Source organism: Phanerochaete carnosa (genome assembly GCF_000300595.1).
Source record: "Phanerochaete carnosa HHB-10118-sp unplaced genomic scaffold PHACAscaffold_3, whole genome shotgun sequence".
Taxonomy (NCBI): Eukaryota; Fungi; Basidiomycota; class Agaricomycetes; order Polyporales; family Phanerochaetaceae; genus Phanerochaete; species Phanerochaete carnosa.
In genome coordinates, this window is record NW_006767630.1 from 2,425,806 (window position 1) to 2,438,958 (window position 13,153).

General features: G+C 54.0%; 3 protein-coding genes across 3 annotated transcripts; 2 read left to right on the forward strand and 1 right to left on the reverse strand.

Annotated features, from left to right (window-relative positions):
- Positions 1 to 569: 569 nt before the first annotated feature.
- Positions 570 to 5,155, forward strand: PHACADRAFT_171437 (uncharacterized protein). Its single transcript, XM_007393452.1, has 16 exons — positions 570 to 853; positions 927 to 1,017; positions 1,065 to 1,306; positions 1,354 to 1,630; positions 1,681 to 1,761; positions 1,814 to 2,247; positions 2,298 to 2,718; positions 2,765 to 3,096; positions 3,147 to 3,217; positions 3,268 to 3,409; positions 3,464 to 3,659; positions 3,715 to 3,810; positions 3,860 to 3,962; positions 4,013 to 4,363; positions 4,411 to 4,467; positions 4,519 to 5,155. Exons 1-16 carry the CDS (start codon positions 662 to 664, stop codon positions 4,583 to 4,585), a joined length of 3,153 nt encoding a protein of 1,050 aa, XP_007393514.1. The 5' UTR covers positions 570 to 661; the 3' UTR covers positions 4,586 to 5,155.
- Positions 5,156 to 6,625: 1,470 nt separating this feature from the next.
- On the reverse strand, positions 6,626 to 7,343 carry PHACADRAFT_252313 (uncharacterized protein; the record flags this gene model as incomplete). The annotated part of the gene is made up of 1 exon (XM_007393453.1): positions 6,626 to 7,343. The coding sequence occupies exon 1, from the start codon at positions 6,829 to 6,831 to the stop codon at positions 6,628 to 6,630; it is 204 nt and encodes a 67-aa protein (XP_007393515.1). The 5' UTR covers positions 6,832 to 7,343.
- A 645-nt stretch (positions 7,344 to 7,988) lies between these two features.
- PHACADRAFT_252316 (uncharacterized protein) lies at positions 7,989 to 10,595 on the forward strand. Its single transcript, XM_007393454.1, has 8 exons — positions 7,989 to 8,645; positions 8,678 to 8,815; positions 8,869 to 9,250; positions 9,302 to 9,413; positions 9,466 to 9,482; positions 9,539 to 9,755; positions 9,810 to 10,268; positions 10,323 to 10,595. The coding sequence occupies exons 1-8, from the start codon at positions 8,600 to 8,602 to the stop codon at positions 10,467 to 10,469; spliced, it is 1,518 nt and encodes a 505-aa protein (XP_007393516.1). The 5' UTR covers positions 7,989 to 8,599; the 3' UTR covers positions 10,470 to 10,595.
- The last annotated feature ends 2,558 nt before the right edge of the window (positions 10,596 to 13,153 follow it).

The following is a 13,153-nucleotide window of genomic DNA, read 5'->3' on the forward strand; positions in this document are numbered from 1 at the left end:
GCTGTGTTCGTCGATAGAACTCCCCGCTATGGATTTGTCTCCCTGTACCTCCCTGCAGTCCCTGACCGTAATGCTGCCAGTGGTGCATTGTCACGAGGATCAGTTCTGGAAAGGCCTGTCGTCCACTTTCTCCGGTCTTCTGAAGAGACCACTGGGTTGCACATCCCTGACCCAGATCATCTTTGAGCTGAACTCAGATGCGTCTTACAAGATAGAAGAGGCTGGGTTCCGCCACGGTAACCCTTGGCTCATTCCTGTTGAGAGTGCACTCATGGAACTGCGGTCAAGAGCACGATCTCTGACTGCTGTCGTAGTGAAAGCTGAGGAAACTGAGATGTTCAAGCTGGACTCAGAGGCATGTAGTCGGGTCGAGGCACTCCTGCCGCGACTGCACGAATGTGATGTTTTGCAAGTGATGACAGCATAGCTACATGGATCTTTAAAGCTCTGATTTCAGGGTAATCGTATGTATAATGAGTTGTTGAATACACGCTGCGTGGGATCTGGCCGTGGCGTCATCGGTCGAGCGTCTAATAACACCCCCTCATGGTACAGGCGTGCGCCGCCGTGAAGCCTTCTCCGTCGCGTCGTTCGACGTGTCCGACATTGCCATCAGCATATCTCACGATCTCTTACCACTAACACCAGCTGCCTGCTCCAGATGGCGCCCTTCTACAGTCCGCAGGCGGTAATCTCTGGTTTCAAGGAGCGCATAGAGGCTACGACCATGCAAGGCACATGTTATGTCTCTCTTCGCGAGTATCTGGCTCACCGAACGTGCCTGCAGATGGAAAGCTTTACCTGGGAACCTCAGTCGGCAGTGTCTGTGTGTACAATATTAACACCGAACACGGTACGTGGTCCCTTAACATGTTGTGCATGTGAGAACACTGCTTATCCCCGCAACAGACGATGGGCAACATGAGGCTGGGCTCGACGTGAAGAAGGGCATCAGCAGGAAACCAATTGAACAGATGGTTTACGTTCCAGATGTAGCCTCCCTTGCCGTTCTGTCCGGTACGTAGCGACTCTGTCATTCGTTGCCTTCACCAACGCAATTATAGATGCCATTGTCACCCTCTACCCCGTACCAAGTTTCGCACCACCAACACTACTTCCCAAGACCAAGACTGCATTCTCACTTGCACTCTACCGTACGGTTGACAGTATCGACGCCCCTCGAGCCGCGAGTCCAACATCCGCAAAGGCTCCCAATGTCTCAGCTGCAGTGACCTATTTGGCTGTAGGATGTCGCAGAAAGCTCGTTATTTATTCTTGGAAGGACGGTGAAGCACAAGACGTCTTGGTACGCTTCCAGCTTTGTGTCATCTTCCAGCGCCTGAGATTCGTCAGGAAACCACTCTCCCTCACTCACCGAGGACAATGGTATTCATGAACGGCGATCAGATTTGTCTCGGCTATTCGCCGACGGAATACGTGCTTTATTCTCTGAAGTTGCGCTCTACGACAGAGATAGCCACTCCAGGACATGCACCAACTGCCTCATCAAGTATAGGTGGAATGGGTATGGGTGCCCTGACCGGACTGGGTGGGTATATTGGTTTAGGAGCTAAGGCGAAGCCTTCCGCGCTTAGAATGAGCGACAAAGAATGCCTTGTCGCAAAGGAGAGTAAGTGGATTTCGTCTTGTCAATACTTACAACATACTCAGCCCCAGCAGATAACGGTGTATTCGTTGGGAAAGACGGCTTACCATCTAGAACGTTCGCAGTTGACTGGCCGGCTCCTCCAGAAGATATCGGTGAGCCAAGGCCACTCTTTTGAGCACTGTAGCCTCGTTAATGTGGGGAAAGCTTTTGTGCAGCCGTATATTTTCACTGCATTGCCTCCAGGCTCTGTTCCAGTCTCGCAGATCGAAGGCGGTTCTACCGTAGCCGGCGCATCCAATTTTATGCCCTCCTCGGTTATCGAGATACGATCGTCCATTTCGCTACAGCCTTCGCAGACGTTACCACTGCCTTTCGCTCCGCCGCCATCCACGATAGCCGGCGCAGCACCACCAGTGCATACAGCTCGGCTATTGACAACGTCACCGTCACCTAAGTCACCTCTCTTCCTGGTCACCACCCCCACAGACCGTGCTACTGTCGCCTCAATGGGAAGCACTGTTTGGTCTTTTCATATGAAGCCTTGGGAGGAGCAGGTTGACGAGCTGGCGGAAGCTGGATCATATGCCGACGCTCTAGCGTTTTTGGATAGCATAGATCGAATACTGCTACCCGACAAGGTTCGCACCTTAAGCTAACACGAGGATTTAAGCTAAATTCAGGGCACCAGGATGCGAGGATACGTGTGGTGCGCGGATTGAATGCTGTCGCTCAATTTCGCGCGGGGCAATACGCCGATGCCATGAACACTTTCCTTGAACTCAAAATCAACCCCGCTAAGGTGATAGCGCTTTATCCTGAATCCATATCCGGCAGGCTGGCCGTACCGGAGGACGGGTGGATCGAGCTCTTTGGTGGTCCTGTCAAGCCTCAGTCGAAGCCAGAGGCAGTACCGACAACCGAAGAAGAAGGCAAAGAACCCGGCACCGAGACGACACCGGCGGATACGACTGCTGCGGCACTACCGAGACCACCTTCGCCTCAAGGCTCCGTGCGGGGACTTCTCAGGAGTGGTCTGGAGTCGTTGCGACCTGGATTTAGGAGAGATGATGAGCTAGAAACGGCCTCGGCCAAAGCCAAGAAGCAGGATTGTAAGCTTGCCGTTTCTTTCCGTCATCATAGACTGAAGATCTATAGTCCAATTCCGCAAGTCTATCGAGGAGCTTATGCGCTACCTCTCCGATCATCGTCCCAAGGTCGCCGGCGCTCTCGAGGTTTTACACATCACGACCGCTCAGGCTCACCAAATGCCCTACCTCTCCGCGACGTCGAAGGAAGATCTTTTCGCTCTGCCGGACACGCCCCTGCCGTCTTTGACACCGGAGCAACTTGTGCGGTTTGCACAGATCGTAGACACTGCGCTCTTCAAGTGTTATCTTCTGGTGCGCCCAGGACTGCTCGCCTCGCTTTGTAGAGTCGGGAATTGGTGTGAGGTGTCGGAGGTGGAGCAAGTCCTCATGGAACGTGAGGTTCGTCGTCTCTTTATAAGGAGGTTCAATACACCTGATACACCTGTCAGAGATTCTCAGAGCTCATTTACCTGTACAACGGCAAGAAGATGCATGGGAAGGCGCTCGATCTTCTCAAGCGGTGAGCCTCACAAGGTGTGATGACTACTGAGGGAACTTACCGCTTGTCAGACTGAGCGAGAAGGAGACGGACATGAGAGATAAGCTCATGCCCTTAGTCAACTATCTGCAGAGGCTCGGACCCGAGCACTTAGATATGATCTTCGAGCATTCTCGCTGGGTATTTGAACATGATGTCGACATTGGATTCGAGGTAATTTTCTTCTGTGCGGATGTGAAGTAAGGTGCTGACCCAAGTGCACGGCAGATCTTCACGTCAGAAGAGGTAGAGCTGCCACGCCAACTTGTGGCTGATTTCCTGGAGTCTATTGATCCTGCTATATGCGCCCGATTCTTGGAGCATCTCATCGACGAGAAGGGGGATGAGTCGGCATTTTTTCACAATCGCTTGGCTGAGCTGTACTTGAAAATGACCATCGCTGCTAAGAAAAGAGGCAACAACGGTGCGTTTGTCTTGTGCAATTTTCGTGAAGACAACAGCGCTAACATTTAGAGTAGGGGAGAGGCAAGCGATCAAGGCGAAGTTCCTAAACTTTATCGACACCACCAATCATTATGAGACTGATCGTCTATTTGGTCTGCTACCTTCTGAAGGTAATTCACATATCAAGGCCTCGTCATTCCGTGGCTAAAGTTTTCGCAGACCTGTTTGAAGCAAAGGCAATCCTCCTGGGAAGACTGGGCCGCCATGATGCGGCCCTTGAGATTTATGTCTATCGCCTGCAAGACTTCTTGAAAGCCGAGGAGTATGTTTCTGTGACCGCGCTGTAAACTATATTTACTTACCGAACTATAGGTATTGCAAACGGGTATACAAACCAGGAACGCCCACTGGGAAGATCTTCCTCACTCTCCTCCGTATATATCTCCAGCCTACTGTCAAGACGAATATTGATCTCCTCACACCCGCCCTCGACCTCATTGCGCGACACAGTCCCCGATTGGACGAAGTTGAAACTCTCCAGATACTTCCCCCGCTTGTCCCTGCGCAGGATGTCCAGCGTTTCCTCATTGAAGCGTTGCGTGCCCCCATATTCGACACGAGGGTTGTGAGAGAAGTGAACAAGGCGAGGGACGAGCAAGTGGCAAGGCGGCTCATGTACCTGCAGAGCAAGCGGGTGAAGGTGACCGATAGCCGCATGCAAGTGTCTAGCGTGATATGATTGGATACATCGCACTGACTGTCTCCCACAGATGTCCTGAGTGTCACAAGCGTATCGGCCATAGTGTGATTGCAGTTCACGCACCACAGTGAGTCCCATTAGCTGCTACTTGCAAAACGTTTTGCTAACGATCCCGCAGTGGCGAGGTAACACATTATCAGTGTAGGGACGCTTTCGCACGCAAACTGAGGACGGTGAGAACATGAGACAATGTTTTTAATATTCCCAGCAGCTGCTGTATTACATGCAATGATACCCTACAATGAATTGTATACCAAACGCGGCTCTATGTACCGCTCTACTATTCTTGGATGATTGAGTGTATACACTAGATCTATTATAAGCTCTACTCATCCATGGACAGGTTGTTCAACAAGTGGAGCGCCTCGGGCCCGCGCGGCGTGAACTTGACCTGGAAGGGGAGCGGGTAGCTACAAACGCGAGGCCATGAGTTACAGGAAAGTCAGGCTAGCCCATACACTTACCTGAGCAGACCGGTCGTGTACTTGCCACCGGGCTCGACGGGGTTGCCATTCTGGTCCAGGGGCTTCTCAATGTTGAACAATTGGAGCATGTAACCCATCGCGATCCACAGTGAGTCCATGGCGAGGTAGCGTCCGGGGCACTTCCTGCGGCCGAAACCGAAAGCGGCGAGCTCGGGCTCCATAACGTCCTTCCTGATCTCCTTGCCGTCGGCAGTGAGGAAGCGGGTCGGGTCGAACTTCTCGGGGTTGGGGAAGATCTTCTCGTCGTGAAGGATGGCCCTGGGTGTCGGATGAGAAGCGGCGCGACAATAGGATGTTAGTTGTGAGACGCACCAGACGTTACCCATGACAATGGCGCCTCCGGGGATGTGGTAGCCCCTGTACTCGTCGTCTTCCATCACCTTGTGAGATGCAGCTTTGGGGAAGTTGTCAGTTATGATTGCCTACACCCCTCAATCAGAGGACATACCCAAGGGTGTGACGGGGCGCCACCTCAAGACCTCCTTCATGAGGGCAGCGAAGTAAGGAAGGGAGGCCTGGTCGTCGTAAGTCACGAGCCTGTCGTAGCCAACGACACGGTCAAGTTCAGATTGCGCCTTCTTCGCAACCTCAGGGTTTTGAAGCATCGCGAGAATGAACGTGCCCATAGCGGAGACAGTCTATATGCAAACTCAGCATTGCTCATCTTCCTTGAGCGACCTGGAGAAGCGTACCGTGTCCGCACCACCAGTGTAAGCAGTACCAGCGGTGTTCTGAATAACAACCTCCCGCTCGGTATTATCCTTGCTGTCATCGAGACCGCTAAGCAGACTCGACACAACGGAGGACTTAGCCTTGCCGGCAGCCTACGGGTTCGCGCATGGCATTAGCATAACATGATCCGCGAATCAGCTAGCCTTCTGCGCTTACCAGCTGCTTCTTGACATCATCGAACGGCACTTTGCTCATAGTCTCCACTGCGGGCCGCCATTCCTTTGCCTCGCTCAGGAACTTAGCTCCGGGGAACCATGGGGGAAGGTGCTGCACTGTAAAGGGCGATGAATGCCATAAGTTAAAAGTGGACGATACACTCGTGTGCTGAAGAACGTACATTGCGGGAGCCAGTCAACTAGAGAGCCACTGGTTAAGATCTTGCTATATAGAGCTCGAAAGGCGACGTACCAAGGTAGGTACCGGCGACGCCGGTCATCGCCATAGAGAAAATAGCCTTCTCTGCGAGCAAGACGTTGGGGTCATTCTCCTGCTGGACATCGAGACCGTAGGTGACTCCGATGATGATGGCACCGGTCAAGCTGTCGCGAATATCAGTACTCGGCCTGTGTAGACCTAACACGGCACCACTTACTGGCGAACATGTCTCAGCCAGTCGTCTGCACCGGTGTGTTGAAGGCGGCCGATGAACTTGCGAGTCTCAAGCGCGAGCTTCGAGCGGTATTTTGGAACGACGGAGGGCTGAAAGTGTTGGTGGAACATGCGGCGGTGCTCCTTCCAAGTGTCACCATACGGCATGAATGCCAGGTTCCAAGTCCATCCGACGCTACACGAAAGTCAGTCAGACGCTTGAGAAATGACGCGATGGAACACTGACAGCTTGTGGAACATGGTCTGCTGCTCTCGGTCTGAGTAGATGTTCGAGCGCTTTTCGAAGAGATCGTTGACTGCCTGCATGGAGTTGAGGATGATCATGGGCTTGCCGAACATGTGGATGTGGAGGATGTCGCTGCCTGTCCACCCTCGTCAGTATCTAACCCCATACCCAAATATTACTGGGACCAACCATATTGCTTCCCCCACTTCTCGTAATTCAACCACTGATAGCCTTTGGCATTCTCAAAGGCCATGCCAGCTATCGGAAGGCCGCTAGGGCCTGGCGGAAGGTTGGAGCGTTTGCGCTGTGTTACGCCATAAGCAGCTATAGCGAGGGATACCACGAAGAGAAGAGCGAGAAATCCGTCACTCAACGCCATGGTTGAGAAGACCTGGGGAAGTAAGTAAGATTTAGCGACAGAACACAGCAGAGAAAGTCCTATATATCAGTGAACGACGACGCTCCAGGCTACGTCTGCGAATGGGATACCCGCACTTACAGAACCACGTATGCCCCTTGCTGTACCTACTCAACTCCTTGACAGCGGGCTAGCAAGAGTAATTTCCAACGGCGGGAGCATCGCATTGTGCCTAAAATATCCTGCGAATACCCTGGGTTTTCGTTCACATTTACTGTGTAACGTTGGCCAGCCAAACCCATGCGTGGTGCGTGGCCGAACGTTGACATCCTCGAGGCCAATTTACGATAATACTCAGCCGTGGGATGGCCTGACTGCTCATACACATCTCTTGATGTCTTCACTCGTAGGGGGCGAAACGGGGACCGCCGTCCACGCAGGTCCGACACAGCAGCAACCCTTAGTTTGCCAGCATAGGCGGGGATCGCGTATGTTGTGACGTATCCGGTAATTATGCGGCAGACCTGTATTGGGCTTGCAGAAAGACTCAGAGCTGAGGAATGTTTCACATGGAGAGTATGTCTTACAGCACATCGAGCTTTTCCAAGCTCCGTTTAACTCTGGCTTGAGTAGCCGCGACAATGGAATTCAAACGCGTCGCTGGAAGACCTCCCAAAGCGCCGGCATCGTCAAGGGCGCCTAGCTGCACGCGGACAAACCGCGGTTTTCGAGTCTTTGTCGCTGCAGACAGCTGCTACCACCGCCGCTTTGTTGTCTTTGGTTCTTGGTCGCGTCATACCGCGAGCTGGTCGCATACCGAGCACGATTGTGTCGCGCACAGATATGTGATCTGCTCATGGTACTCTTGGCTGCACCACTGCTGCACGGAGTTCGAGAGGCGCCCCGCTCAGTCAGCTCCAGCCTGTGTCTCCACCGCGGTTTGTCTCGTTCTTCTCTGCTTCCACTATCACCAGAACTTGACCTTGCTACTCTCTCAACCATCTAGCTCGGATTTGCATGACACATTCTCCACTGCGCTGCTGGACGCATCGACGATCAGAGGAGCGAGTGTGCATGCATGGTCTTTCATTCACTCGCTAGGACACCAATTACACTTGTTGAAAACATGGCCAACGTAACAAAAGTCTCTATCTCCTCCCTCCCACTCCCTTCACGCTCTCATACCCTCACGAAAAACTTGACGCCCGATCCCCTCGCACCTACACCCGCCCTGTTCCGCAATGTCCAGCTCGAGAAACCAAGTCTCCAGCGTAGGGCACGCCTACTCGACGCCGACGCTCATTTCAGCTTTGTAGCACCGTTCCCCTCATCGTTTCCATACAAGATTTCGCCTCCTGAGGGGAAGAACCTGTCGACCAAACGGCGCTGGTCGAGAAATGGCTGGCTGGGAGAGAACCTGTGGAGGAGCGCTCCAAGGAAGAAGCCGCTAAGGACACTCCTCTTCGGAAATATTATCCTGACCCGTCAGCTGTGGGTGACAGACCCGTGCAACTGATAAGTTTATCAGAGACTGGACTACGGGACTGTCTCCCTCGGCTAGACGTAGGAGACGCGTTCGCACTCCTGGGCACGCCAAGTCTGTTGCCGCCAAACCAAGAAGAAGTAGCCCAGACGGATCAGGAAAACGCCGCACGTCAAGAGCTTGTTGAAGTGCTCAGCGGATCTGTGATGCTGGCGAACTACGACATCGACCCGGACAAGGGCTGGGCTCCGTGGTCACTGCGTTACAGCGGTCATCAGTTCGGCGTGTGGGCAGGCCAGTTGGGCGATGGGAGGGCTATCTCTCTGCGTATGTGTGCTCCTCCGAGCAGCTTGTCCAAAAGTGGCGCTGATCTGAATTATATAGTGGCAACGCCGCATCCCGCCGCTGCAGAGCTCACATATGAGATTCAGCTCAAAGGCGCAGGACGCACTCCCTTCTCGAGGAGTGCCGATGGACTGGCTGTGGTCCGCTCCTCAGTTCGGGAGTTTCTGTGCGCGGAAGGTGTGTGTTCCACGCTCGATGGCGATGTTAGGGAGATTCTGACTATCAGCCAGCCATGCATGCCCTGGGCATACCTACCACCCGCTCACTCAGCATCATTGCACTTCCATCCATCCCTGTCATTCGTGAGCGTATAGAATCTGCATGCGTTGTCAGCCGCCTCGCGCCATCCTTCATTCGCATTGGCAACTTTGAAGCCCTAAACCCACCTGAACACATATCCTTCTTGGGTGGTGGCCAGCAAGGTGCTAGTTATGAAGCCCTACGCAAGTTGGGCGAATGGGTTGGGGAACGGGTGCTCAGGTTGCCGATCAATTGGGAAGCCGGTGAAGCTTGGGTAAAAGAGCTCGTTATGGAGTCTGCCCGGAGGAATGCCAAGATGGTTGCGGGATGGCAGGCGTACGGGTTCATGCACGGTGTTATCAATACCGACAAGTGAGCAATTCAGTTCATGGTCCGCAGGCTTTGGACTCACGATTTCCTCAGCGTCTCAATTCTGGGCCTTACCATTGATTATGGTCCTTACGCGTTCATGGACGTCTTTAACAATTATCACATCTGCAACCACAGCGATGGAGAAGGGAGGTACATGTATCAGGTAGGAAGCAAGATATTCCGTCTTATTCTCATGCTAATATCCCATCTTCTAGGCTCAACCATCTGTCGTGTAAGCTACTGCACCGAATTGAAGGTCTTCGCGTAGGCTAACGTACAAGTTCCCAGCCTGTATGCTCTCCGGGCTCTTCTCAGCGCTCTGGCTCCCCTTATCGGCTCAGAAGCCGCGCAGGGTAACAAGGCTGTGGGTCCTGGCTGGGCGGATAATGCGACCCCTGACCAGATTTCTGAATGGAGCAAGCGAGGCCGAGAGCTCGTTCTCAGGGGGCTAGAGGACCTATTTCAGGATGTTTGCGCCGAGGAATACAGACGGCTCATGCACAAGGTAGCAACTTGTCGCTTTGAGGCCGTTGACGTTCTGCTCACATTCCGGTGCTAGCGCCTCGGGCTGCGCCGCCTAGATGGCCAGGACGAGTCGAGGCTCTCGCGCCCGCTGCTGGATCTCATGGCCGACCACAAGCTGGACTTCCACTCCACGTTCCGCCGCCTAGCGTACTTCCGTCCGGCCATGGCGAGGCCCGCCGAGGGCAGCGACGGCGAGAACCCGGTGCTGGAACAATTCGTCAAGTCTATTCTGAGCTTGACGCCCGAACCCGGGATGGTCGACGCACTCAAAGCGACGTCCGACGTCAAGGCTTGGCTGAAAACCTATGCTGAGCGCATCGAGAGCGAGCGGGGAGAGTGGGAGGGTGCGGGCGATGTCGATGCCGCCCGAGAGCGTGCCATGCGGGCCGCAAATCCGAGGTTCGTCTTGAGGCAGTGGGTCCTCGAGGAGGTAATCAAGAAGGTTGAGGGCGACTATGAAACGGGAAAGCGTATTCTTGCGAAGGTTCTGCAGGTATGTGCCATTGGCGCACTTGTGGTTTGTCCACTCTGATGGTGTATGATGCAGATGGCGTGTGACCCCTTCGAGTCCTGGGGCGACGAGGACGATCCGACGCCGGAGGAATCGCTCGACCCCGAGATTCGAGAAGAAAGACGCTATTGTGGCATTGGCGAAAAGAAAATGCTTGGCTTTCAGTGCAGCTGCTCGAGCTAGATCGTATTCGAGGCTTTGAGCGGTAATGGAAAATATTATTATATTCGAACTACCCTAGTTAGGATCCTATCTACTTCGTGTACAGTATGATTACAATGATGACCGATATCCGTGCTGCAAATATAGTTACACTCGGTGACTAGAGTCCCATGATTTGAGCCACCACGTGTGGAACGCAGTACACTTGCTGCACCAATACTTGCTGAGACCGAGCCTCGCCAGTACTTCCCTAGATGCGCCGGAGACGTCCCAGTGAGATGCTTCACCGTCGAGCACAGCATCAGAGGCGAGCTATTCTTGCCAATGCGCAGCAGACACCGCCGGCGCGACTCGTCACACGTGCGGCGAACCCCTCGCTGGCTTCGATGATCACGAACCCGCTCATTTTTCGCCCGATTCATGAGACACGATGCAGAAGACATGCCGGGCGTGGTGGGGGCCAATTAAAAGACGGCGACCGATAGGCTTTTGGACGCGATCGCGAGCCAAGGGGATCGACTGGACAAGGACCCGGTATGTGCACTGGAGCTCGGGTGCGGCGAAACCGTGACGTCGCCTGAGGCCCGTCTCATCGCTCGCCCTCTGTTTAGTAGGGCGCACAAAGATGGGCTGCGCGGTCACAGGCACGCTAAAGCCCAGACGGCGGCGGGTCCTATCGTTGCCATTCCTAGGTGCCCCCATGACTCTGTCGGCGGTCGGGTTCCTTCCCTGAGTAGGGGCTGTGGTCGGCACAGTGGATTTGCTTCCTGTGGAGACCATAGGCAAGCTCGGGGCGCCCTAATGAATGGCAGGCTCGTGTCATCCATATGTGCATGCAAACCTCAAACAGAACTCTGACCTGTGACGCCCTTGGTTCTTCGTGGGGTTAACCACAACCCAGCGACAGCTTTTAGCTTATAGGGACAAATAAGGGACCTGTCTTGAGCATGTGAAGTACCTGAATATATGAAGGGAACTATAAAGTAGGTCCAATAAGCTGTTATTGAACGGTCCTGAAATCCGCTGGAGTATATCTACTCACATTCTCCTGCCAGGTAGAAAAGGATCATCGCACTTGTGCTTGTTATTTATGCCCATGTATCCTGTATATTTCGGCAATATGAGGCGCGAGGACGGTGGAGAGCTGTTGCAAGCAGGCGTTGGCTGACTAGAGAGGCGGGGTATCTCGTTTGGACAGGTTCACGGCGAGCAGAATGCTGGTGCCCACAGCCGTGCTCGGCGCCACCAAGCTCGGAATTGCCAATCCGACTGTCTCGTTAACGGGCTGTTCAGCCGATGGCGGAGTTCCGACATAGAGTGAGTTCCGGCAACGTTAGATGAGACTCCATACGGAAGAACTGCTGACCTCCTTCTGCCACCAAGCCTCACTGTTACACTGTCACACGTCGCTTCCGCGGTTCGCACGGATCCATGCCGCGAAGGGTCCAGAGACAAAGGTCTCACATGGAGACTCTTGTGACCTTGAAACTGATGCAGCTCATGATTGGCTGCGGGCATATGACATAGGAGGGAGGAGACTAGCTCGGTTGAACCTCCTCCCAAGGGTCATCTGAAGCCTTGTACGGCGCCGTGATTATTGTGAGGTTTGCTGCGCAATGAAGAAAGTTGAGAGATGGGAGCGACCCTCGCATCAACTATTGTACACCAGCCTGCTGACCCTGGACTTGTGGGAAGTCTCGGCGGCGCAGGACCAGGGTGGTTGAAGGTTGACAAGGCTGAGAGGTCGGCGCCCTGGAAAAAGCTGGGACAGGGCTGTCAGCGTTTGAAGCTTTGAGGCCGTGTGTCGAAAATTGTGACGGAGACAAGCATGACTGCAAGCGTCTCGTGAGAAACGCCGTGGTTGGTTGGGACTTGGTGATGCATTGCCAGATTGGGCGACGGATGTTAGTGGTCGATCGGGACGATCCCGGCGTCTTATTCCCCCACGGGGTGGGCGCCTCTGAGCGTCCGCTCGTACGCGCGTTCCTCGCCTCGACCACCACGACCAGCACGGAAGGCTCCAGCTTTATCTTCACCCCGATTCCTGGACGGTACATTGGCTCGCACACGTTGGAACACGCCTTGAACGTTCGACAAGACCCTTGATAACGCCTCTGTGAACGACGTGAAGACCCGGGTCTTTTTCTTGACATCCGCTCTCCCGTAAACGACGTCGAAGACTTGCTTCAGCCTGCTCTGCGCGCAGTCGTGGCGTCTTCTGTGAGAGCCAGCTTCCAACAATGTCGCTTCTAGATTGTCTCGCTGCCGCTTCGCATCCCACACACTTCCTTTTTGTGCACTGTTTTCGCAACGTTGCGCTTGGCGATGGAGCCAGCCTTGACGTGAGTTTCCGTGTCACGTCTCGAGAAAGCTATTCTGTCGTCCTCTATGGACTCTCACGATCCTTCCGTTGATCGTCACTTTGCTTCCGTGAGGCGAGCAAGCTGGCAGTGATCTATGGCGACCACATATATCGCTCGGGCCCATGGCTGGAAGACAAGACGCAAGAGAGCGGGAGGCTCGTCATTAACCCTCTCTAACCAATGCACAATTGGCGTCTGGTGTCCATTCATGGGCTGAGGGTATCTCCTCGGACGCAGTTCCTGGAGCCATCCGTGCGCTTCGTGCATATCATCGGCCATCCGACACTGTTCGCGAAGCCGTACAGCAGTGAGAACTCTGTTCTGATCCAGTGGGCTGGAGCT